The following is a 10224-nucleotide window of genomic DNA, read 5'->3' on the forward strand; positions in this document are numbered from 1 at the left end:
GTTCTGGTGGTTGGTGAACAAACTCCAGCCTGTACCCGTTGCTCACTAGGTCCAGGACGAAGGGGCTCAGAGTGACTGCTGCCCACTGTGGGATGAAGGCCCTCAATCTCCCTCCCACCGGGGAACACAAGTCACTGCGGCTTGGCGGGCTGTTGAGGAGGGTTAAATAGCACTCCCCCTTTGCCTCTGCCTTTGTGCCCAGTCCAATGCTTTTTCGGCCTGCTGTCCTTTTCTCTAGGACTCTGTTGCCTGTTTTGGCCACGAAAAAATTTTCTGGCTGTCTGAACTCTCTTTTTCTCTGGAAACGCCTTTTTCTTATCAGCCGTGCGTTCCAGTGCCTCCTGTAGACCTGGGCCAAATAAATGATCGCCAGTTAAAAGGAAGGCCACAAAGGCGCAACTTGGAGGCCGAGTCCCCTGACCAGGTCTTAAGCCAAAGGCTTCTTCTGGCCGAGTTCACTAGAGCCGAAGTCCTGGCTGACATTCTTACCGACTCAGCGGAAGAATCTGCCAAAAAACCCACTGCCTGAAATAGGAGAGGAAAAGACTTTAAAATTTGCTCTCTGGAGGTACCTGCTGACAGATGTGACTGAATCTGAGTCAACCAAACCTCCAGATTTCTGGCCACACAAGTGGAAGCCAAAGCTGGTTTCAGGTTTCCAACTGCTGAGTCCCAGGCTCTGTGGAGAAGGATATCCCCCCTCTTGTCCATCGGATCCTTAAGCGTACCCATATCATCAAACGCCAGGTCCGAGTTTTTTGAAACTTTTGAAAGAGGTGCGTCTAACTTGGGATTCTTATTCCATGGCTGCGCAGTGTCCTCATCAAAAGGAAACCTCCTTTTTAGGTTACTGGAGAAGAATGGTTTTCTCTCAGGATTATCCCATTCCAGTTTAATAGTATCAACCAAAGAACTATGAACTGGAAACACACTTGATTTTCTCTTATGTAATCCTTTATACATAAGATTATGTTTGGATAACTGAACCTCTTCCTCTTTTAATTCAAGGGTAGTATAGATAGCCTTTAATAAGTCATCTACATCCTCAACAGATAACTTAAATCTTGAGCCTCGAGTGGATTCTCTATCTCTGAGCTCTGTATCTGACCCTGATTCTTCCAGAGAAGAACGGGTAGATCTGACCTCAGCCTCAGTCTTCACTCTCTGCCTGCTGCGGAGTGCTTACTGACGCCTTCAGTGAAGACGGACTCTCTGCTGGAGTCTGGAGCTTGTCAATAAGCGTTCTAAAGGAACTGAAGGTGGACGCAAGCTCATCCCTAACAGAAGTAAGCATCTTCTGGCACGAGGCAACCGGGTCATCCTTTACTAGGCCTTCTATACAGGTGCGACAAACTGCTTTGCTCCATGAGGAGCTCAATTTGTTTTGCGCAAACCGCACATTTCCTTTTAAGTGGCTGCGCTTGGGCCTTGTCCTGAGTCTTGGTCTGCAAGACAAAATAAATGACCCACAATGTAATTAAAGCCACACAATCACTCCGTAACACCACGTGCAGGAGGGAGGAAATGTGTCCCCTTACACCCACTACTACAGAGGGGGGAGGGGGAGGGAACACTCACAGGGATAGTAAGGTGGTGACAGAACACCCCAGGCTTACCTGTGAGGTGCTGGTGTTGGGAACTGCATCCGCTGCCTGTGCAGGTACTGCAGGAGGATCCATTCTGCCCCTCTTGGTCATCCACAGCCTGGCTGCTTAACACCAAGAAACACCAGCAGCCAGCGTTCTCTGTTCGCGCCGTTTATGAAGACTGGAACCTCGTCTCCGGCGCCCGATGATGATGTCATATGCCCCAGAAGTAACCCTCTCCAGGCACTTCCTGTGGGCCAGCTTGGAGCGCAATAGCTCCGCCCCCTCGAACGCTGCGGCTTCCTCCATTCCTTGCTCAGATCAGCCAGGCTGTCGGCAGGGAAGGACAACCGAAGCTCAGCTGAGCTAGAGTGCAATGCACTGCGCTAGGGGCACGACCTCACACCGGTCCTGGCCCTCTCCAGGCACTGAGGACAGAGAACAGCAACACAGCCAACCTCCCCAGCGGTGTGCTGCTTCTGGCAGAGGAAGAGGTAAGTGATATGCCCCAGAAAAAGGCCATACAAAGCCCCTGCTTATAAGGCCTATGGGAGCAGGTTCCATGAACATGTTACCCCCCGTCCGGAGGAAACACAAATAACTGACATGGGCCTGGAGGACCGCCCTTTTATCTGGTGGGGGTGACTTGTTTCCTGTCCTGGTAGGAGGAGCCCAAGGTCTCATGGGCTGTCCTGGAAGACGCTTGGAGAAAGTGAGTTTAATGGAAGGGGTTTCATAATCCTCAATCAGCTGTGGCACCTGCAGGGCACTAATAAGCAAAGCTGCTGGGCCTGCATCCCGTCAGATGTGTTCCTATTGGGAGTGTCTCATCAAAAATTAAATTTTTGTTCCAGGGGATGCTTGAAATCTGATTTGTATCTTAGTGTAGACTTCTGGGAAAATCAGTGAGCCAATCAAACAAGCAGAAAATGAAGTTTCTGTGGGGGTGTTCTGTACACATTCTGTTTACAGAACACCTCCAGGTAGCCATACTGCATTTTCAGAAATCACAGTGGCTGCAGATTGAAAAGGAAAGGTCATTTTTAATAACATTCAATGACAATATGATTTGTGTGTCTCAATTGTATAGGCTATATTTTTTTCTTTGTTTACCATTTTTGTTCCCCGCAAAAGTGGAGTTACCCTTTAAAGGCTAAGTTCACCTTTTTTTTTCTAAAATTCAAGCTCCCCTGTGTACCAATACAGCATTAATGTAGTTATTTTGCAACAATAAAACCGCTTTCCATTAATTCTACATGGGCTTACCTCACTCTATTCATAGCTGTTTAACCGCTTGCCCACTGTCAAGTGATGAAGGAGCGGTGCGGCTCTCATTCTAGGTGGACGTCATTTGATGGTGCCCCAGAACAGGCGCGCAGCCCGGTGATGGTGGCCGGGCCGTGATCCTAGGACATGGCACGACCCCGATCTCTGTAAAGAGCCAATGACACGGCTCTTTAACCATGTGATGGGCTGTGTCCAATCACAGCCTGTCACATTTAAATGCGCAAGTGCCATTAATCGTCTCTTCTTGCCTCACACAGTGTGTGGTGAGGAGTGTCGATTAGCGGCATCTCCTCTGAGGGGGGACCAGGGCAGGTAATCGGGGCACTGATCATCAGTGCCCTGCTTACAGGAAAGCCCAAGCAGTGTCCATTAGTGCCACCAATCAGTGCTCATCAGTGATGCCAGTCAGTGCAGCCTTTCAGTGGCTGCTCATCAATGCCACCCATCAGTGTCACCTATCAGTGCTCATTAGTGCGGCATATTAGTGCCCCCTCATCAGTGCCACCTAATCAGTGCCCATAAGTGCAGCCTATCAGTGCAGCCTCATCAGCGCACATTAGTCTTTTTTTTAGTAAAAATTAAAAACCCATCAGTGATTAAATACTACCAAAAGAAAGTTATATTTGTGTGAAGAAAATTATTAAAAATACATTTGGGTACAGTGCTGCATGACCTCGCAATTGTCATTCAAAATGCGACAGCGCTGAAAGCTGAAAAATGGCCTGGGCAGGAGGGGGTGAAATTGCCCTGTATTTAAGTGGTTAAAAACCACAGCTTGATTACTTCTGCCTTACTTCCTGGACAGACTTTAGGTCATGATACGGGAAAGAGTTGTCCAGGTGAGGGTAGATGATATAGGGTGTGTGCTAATGAGATCAGCTGGTCAACTCCCTTTCCTGTGTCATGACCGAAAGTTTGTCCAGGAAGTAAGACAGAAGTAATCGAGCAGTGTGTTTAAACAGCTATGAAGAGAGTGAGGTAACACTGTGTATAATAAACGGAAAGTGTTTTTTTTTTTTTTGCAAATAAGTACATTAATGCTATATTGGTACAAAAGGGAGCTGGAATTTAGAGGGGAAAAAAATGGGCAAAAAGGTGAACTTGGCCTTTAATAAAGTAGTTTATTGCACTAGGGTTGTGCTTCCCTTTTTTTATTTTACAAATTCTGGTGACTACGAGGGATTTAACTCACATTGAGGAAATTTCCATCCCCCTCCTATAGTGGCTATGGGTCAAGAAGCAAAGGGAAAGCTCAATGGAGCAGACAGCAAACATAAAAAAAAACAACAAGCAAAACACAAATTTGCCTTTAGTTTTACTTTAACCACTTGCTGACTGCATAACTTATGGCGGCAGAGCGTCCCTCCTGCAGCAGATCCCATACCTAGTACGTGATCTGGAACTTCTGGGTATGGGAACCATGGCTGTGCTGCAAATAGACATTTAGCCAACAGATGTCTGCCAACACCCTCTGATTGACGAGGAGAGACACAGAACAGAGCTCTGCCTATGTAAACAAGGCAGAGCTCTGTTCTGTCAGATGAACGATGGATGGATTTTCTTTCCCTGCAATGCAAGGAATAAAATCCATCAGATCCCTAAGTAAAACAGCACACACAGCATACAAAAACACTGGTTAGGCACACATTTAACCCTCTGATCACCCTAGCTGTTTAACCCCTTTCATCCAGTCATTAGTACAGTGAGAGTGCATATTTTAAGCACTGATTACTATATTAGTGTCACTGGTTCCCACAAAGTTTTAGACTGTTTGCTGCAATATCACGGTCCCACTATAAGTCACTGTTTGCTGCCATTACTAGCATAAAATAAATAAAAATTCCTGTATATATATCCCATAGTTTGTAGATGCTATAACTTTTGCGCAAATCAATATAAGCTTTATTTTAATTTTTAAAAAGATGTAGCAGAATACATATTGGCCTACATTTATGAAGAAATTTGATTTTCTTTTTATTGGACAGGTGATTATATCTATATAAATATACACATATATACAGTATCTCACAAAAATGAGTACACCCCCAGCATTTTTGTAAATATTTTATTCTATCTTTTCATGTGACAACACTGAAGAAATTACACTTTGCTACAATGTAATGTAGTGAGTGTACAGCTTGTATGACAGTATAAATTTGCTGTCCTCTCAAAATAACTCAACACAGCCATTAATGTCTAAACCGCTGGCAACAATAGTCAGTACACCCTTAAGTGAAAATGTCCAAATTGGGCCAAAAGTGTCAATATTTTGTGTGGCCACCATTATTTTCCAGCACTGCCTTAACCCTCTTGGGCACCCTCTTGAGCATGGAGTTCACCAGAGCTACACAGGTTGCCACTGAAGTCCTCCTCACACCTGAAACCTTGTAACACCAACGAGTCACATGACGCCTGGGAGGGAAAATGGCTAATTGGGCCCAATTTGGACATTTTCACTTAGAGGTGTACTCACTTTTGTTGCCAGCGGTTTAGAAATTAATGGCTATGTGTTATTTTGAGGGGACAGCAAATTTACACTGTTTTACAAGCAGTACACTCACTACTTTACATTGTTGCAAAGTGTCATTTCTTCAGTGTTGTCACATGAAAAGATAGAATAAAATATATATACAAAAAATGTGAGGGGTGTGCTTTTGTGAGATACTGTGTATATAATATATATATATATATATATATATATATTTGTTTGGTTATAGCCAGATAGAGTAACATAGTGCTGTATCGCAAAAATGACCTGGTCATATAGGGTGGGGGGTGGTTGGTAAATCTTCCGGAGCGGAGGTCAAGTGATTAAAGCTAAAATTCAATTTGCAGTGACCCCCTCCCCCCCGGCTACCACTCACCCTTTCACTTTGCTAATCCATGGGTGTGTGCAGGTCCTCACCATTCTGAAGTATAATGCAGTCCTATTTGTCCCGCATTGTACTTGATGACATCAGCATGTGACTGCACTGAAGAAAAGAGGCTTTAGGTGATAGATTAACAGTAAAGGGGAAGCCTGCCAGAAATAAGGAATTAAGGCAAGTATTACACCTAATTCTTCTACCCCTAGATATAAAGAGTGTTTGACCCTTGTAGTATGGGGAGATATTGTTTTCCTGGTGGCCAGCATTAAAAAATTAACCCCAAAAACAAACCATTTAAGGATACTTGAGTTACAATACATTAAATGTAATGGCTGCATCAATTTCCTTTTTTGGAGCTTTAAGCCCTTTCCTAGCAACACAATGTCGCATCTTTAATGAACCAAAACCCATCTTAACACAACTTCGAACATACTATATATATGCCCATCATTGAGAATTGTGACGAGTCTGAAACGACTCCTTCTATTCCAGAGATGAGACTCTATTAGGTAGTTACTTGAAAGCAAGTCAAGCGCATAATCACACATCTAAAACTCACTCTCAGAAGTGCATGATAAATAAAGGTTAAACAAAACTCTGCAAAAGAACTACTTTCAAATTCAAGACAGCCAACCCTTCATATTTCAAACTTAAAATAAACGCCAACACCAATGACAAGAGGCTAATTCACACATTGGAAATTAGTATGACACACTGATGAAATCTATGGTAATAAGTTTTGCAACTCTTACACACCAGCACATGCAACGTATTGCTCCATAATAATGAGATTTTAAATTATGGCCTGTGATCATATCCTGAAACAGTACAGAAAGGTTTTTCTATGGAATATCCATTATTTTCTAATAGGAGCTGTAGCATTTGACATAATACTTGCTCTATTTGACATTAATTTGTAAAGAACACACCAAGCCAAAATTAAAATACTGGCTATTCACTGAAAGGATTTGAATTCAAGTTACCTGAACAGCATCATAATATAACTTCTTGGCTTCGTCATCAGTCTTGTCCGACATAAGCCATGCCTTTAGCAAATATTCATAGAAGCTATCGCCAAGTCCGCCCACAGACACGTGATCTGAAAACAAGAACACAATCAATTGCTGTAGTTAGGAGGAAAGCCTTAAAGTCAACACTCTGTACTTTAAGGCTCCATTCACATCTTGGTGTTTCCGAATGGAAATGATTAAAAATAGCAGAAAATTGTGGGACGCCCGTGCAATCGCCATTACTTACAATGGCACCCTGCAATTCTGCCCACAATTTGAAACAGCGGCGAATCATGGGACGCCTGTGCGATCCCCATCACTTCCAATGGCACCTCGATCACGGTACAATTTTGCCACGATTCGTCAAAGTGACAATCGCGGTAAAACTGAGCAAACAGAATAGCGGGACGCTTGTCACCCAAAAGAAGTACAATTGTGGCAAAATTGCACCACGATTGGGGTGCCATTGGAAATGGGTATCGCACGGGCGTCCCGTGATTTGCCGCTACTTAGAATCGCAGGCAGAATCTCGAGGTGCCATTGGAAGTGACAGAGATTGCACAGGCGTCCTGCTCTTTAGAATCGCAGGCAGAATCGCGGCAATTTGGAACGCCAAGATGTGAACAGAGCCTAAAATGGCATGTGTGAGCCACATGCATAGAAGTAACTGAAAAAAAAAAAAAAAAAAAGTGCCAGGGTAGCCATCCATCACCCTTCAAGTACTTTCCAGTGTAGAATTTGCTGTGGGTAATACACACACTTTCAAGCCCAACACCGAATGTTCAAAGACCCCCATTGTGCTACTACACAAAGTTTTCCCAAACAGGGACCTTTTCTTAACCCCTTTCTGCCAACCATACGTAGATATGCAGCCTCATGGATGTGGGCCTTCATCTGTGAGGCTTTATATCTGGATGCTCATCTTTGTTCGCTGTGCTCCCAGAACTTTTCATTTTTTTTTTTTTTTTTTTTTAAATTCCAACTCCGAGTTATGAACAGGTTAGGGACTGCCTGTTTGTTCTTAAATCGCATTTGTTCGTAGTCGGAAGCGCATGTGCACAAAAGAAGAGACATCGTTTTCCGATGATCTGTCAAGTAGCCGCGCATGCGCAGACATCGTTTTCCGCTGTTTTCTGATGTGCCAGCCATCGAAAAGTGGCTGAGCATGTGCAGAATGTCACGCCGCCTCCCGTTCGTAAGTAGAAGTCGTTCGCAAGTTGGAGGTTCGTAACTCGGGTACCTCCTGTATAGCATTCATGTACTTGCAAAAATATCAAAGCTTTCCTTTAAATCTACAGACACTTACTTCACTTGTACTCATCCATGTTTCCAATTGTAAGGCACTGCGTGAACTGTTGGTGCTATATAAATCCTGTATAATAATAATAATGTATAATAATATCCATTGCATCTGCCTTCTGCTTCCTGGTCAGACTTTAGGTCATGTGTTCTACTTCCTGGTCAGACTTTTTTCCACATGCGTTTTATTTTTAGCAGGCGGGGGGGGGGGGGGGGGGCGGCAAAGTTGTGGAGCATTTTCACTCATCACACATAGGGCAGCCCATCCACTTGAATGAGCTGTCCTACCTGCAGCAATCGCCCCAAAGAAGCTTCAGAACTATTTTTTTTTTTTTTTTTTTTTTTTTTTTTTTTTTAGAGCGGAGCTTGTTTAGTTTTTACTTCGATTTTTGGTGCAGCGCATTTCTGAAATGCAAGGAAACACACAGATGTGAATGGAGCCTCATTGTTCTTGTTTTAACACACCAATTTCACTAACGCCCCATTCACATCTAGCATAGTGAGAGCAAACGTTTTGTGATTTCAGTTGGCTGCACTACATGGGGAAAGTGAAGTAAGTGTCTGTAGATATAATGGAAAGCTTTTATATTTTTGCAAAAAAAGTACATGAATGCTATATTGGTACATAAAGGGGAAAAAAAAAAAGGCTAAAAAAAGGTGAACTTATCCTTTAACATTGGTTTTGCCCTCTGTTACTAAGGGGTTATCAGGTACAAAAGTCTTTGCAAAAGATAATTTGTGTTTCATAGAAAATTGTATGCTTATTCTGAAGTGATGCACTGCTACTTGCTGCACCAATTCATACGTTTTATATTCCTTCAACAGAGTACAAACTCTCCATATAGAGATTACATCAGAAATTAATGAGCCCGTGTTTATGCTTCCGACAGTGGCTTTGTAGTGTCCTAGCTGAATTATCTAACCATAAACATGGAAACCATAGTAGGACAATTGCATTTGCATCCAAACAGCTGAAAACTTCACTTGGCACAAATTCAAAATGAGGCCGAGCATTAAAAAATGACAAAGCAAATAAACTGCGATAAGGTGTTCCTGCCTACCAGTAAAAACATGCATCTTAGGGAAAGGCAGTGTTGCAAAGCCTGAGGCTGGTGGAGACAATGGGAAGAGGTTTGCTCTACAGAACACTTGATAGGTATTATTGGTCAGAATTAGGTTCAGCCTATTGGTTTGGCCCTCCATAACAGTTCCACTTTCTCCTGGGATCCCCTGCGAAAATGAATTGCTCACCACTGCCCTATTCTGAATCTAGGGGTACACCTTTGCATGCACTATCATTCTGAGACTGCACCCTTTGTGATCATACTTTTTTTTTTGACAGATGTATTAACACTATATGGGCGTCTGTCACATTAGTTGCTTTAGGTTGTCTTCAAAACTTGCACATCCATTCGTGAACTAGTTAAACACACTTTTTTTAAATTCTGCAAGCAATAATAATTTAGATAACAATAATCAAAGATAATTATCAATGTTCCTAATAATTAGTGGTACACAAGAAAAAAGTTTTCTGTTGCAGAACAATTACTACAGTAAGTTGCAGAAAACGTGCTGACAAACACCATTGTTGAACTCCTAAAAGTGGTAGCTGCCTGACAAGCATGTAATACCTGAAAGTTAGGATGAAGTAAAAAATTATTACCTGCAAATTTGTTAGATGAGCAATGCAAAGTTCTGAAGCAACTGATTAAGGGTGACAGACAAGAAACTACCATTTTCTAAACAAAGTCAGCAACAGCAGTCTTCCTATAGCTCAGTAAAGGTTTCATTTAAGATTGTGTCACATATCTGCAAACCACTAGATTTAAAAATGAATGTTCCCCTCTGTGTGGTTCTTAATATATATCCACCCACTATTTGGGATTAGCTGTAAAAGAGCCTTGTGAATGCAGACCCTGCCTTTCACTTATAATACCCACTCCAGGATACACGTAAAATGTGTTTTATTCCACCTACACAGTGGTGCATGTCAGCTGCTGTGTATAGACATATGTGGGTAGGCTAACTTTGAATGAGTGGAGGTAAAATGAAGCATTCAGGTAGTAGAATAATGCTTAATTGCATCAACATTTAGTATACAGAATTTAGAAGTCAGAATTCATTTGAATGACCTTCACAATCACCATGGAAACTGTTTGTGTCATTTTGGAAAAC

The 10224-nt window shown here is 42.7% G+C and overlaps 1 protein-coding gene across 1 annotated transcript in view; it reads right to left on the bottom strand.

The window, feature by feature from the left end:
* The window catches only part of MAN1A1 (mannosidase alpha class 1A member 1), a 332653-nt gene that overhangs the window by 60992 nt on the left and 261437 nt on the right, over positions 1-10224 (bottom strand). The window contains exon 8 of the mRNA XM_073627169.1: positions 6724-6839. Within this exon, the coding sequence (XP_073483270.1) occupies positions 6724-6839 (116 nt within the window). The remainder of the gene's footprint in view (positions 1-6723; positions 6840-10224) is intronic.

The sequence above is a fragment of the Aquarana catesbeiana genome, linkage group LG04, assembly GCF_042186555.1.
Source record: "Aquarana catesbeiana isolate 2022-GZ linkage group LG04, ASM4218655v1, whole genome shotgun sequence".
Classification (NCBI taxonomy): domain Eukaryota; kingdom Metazoa; phylum Chordata; class Amphibia; order Anura; family Ranidae; genus Aquarana; species Aquarana catesbeiana.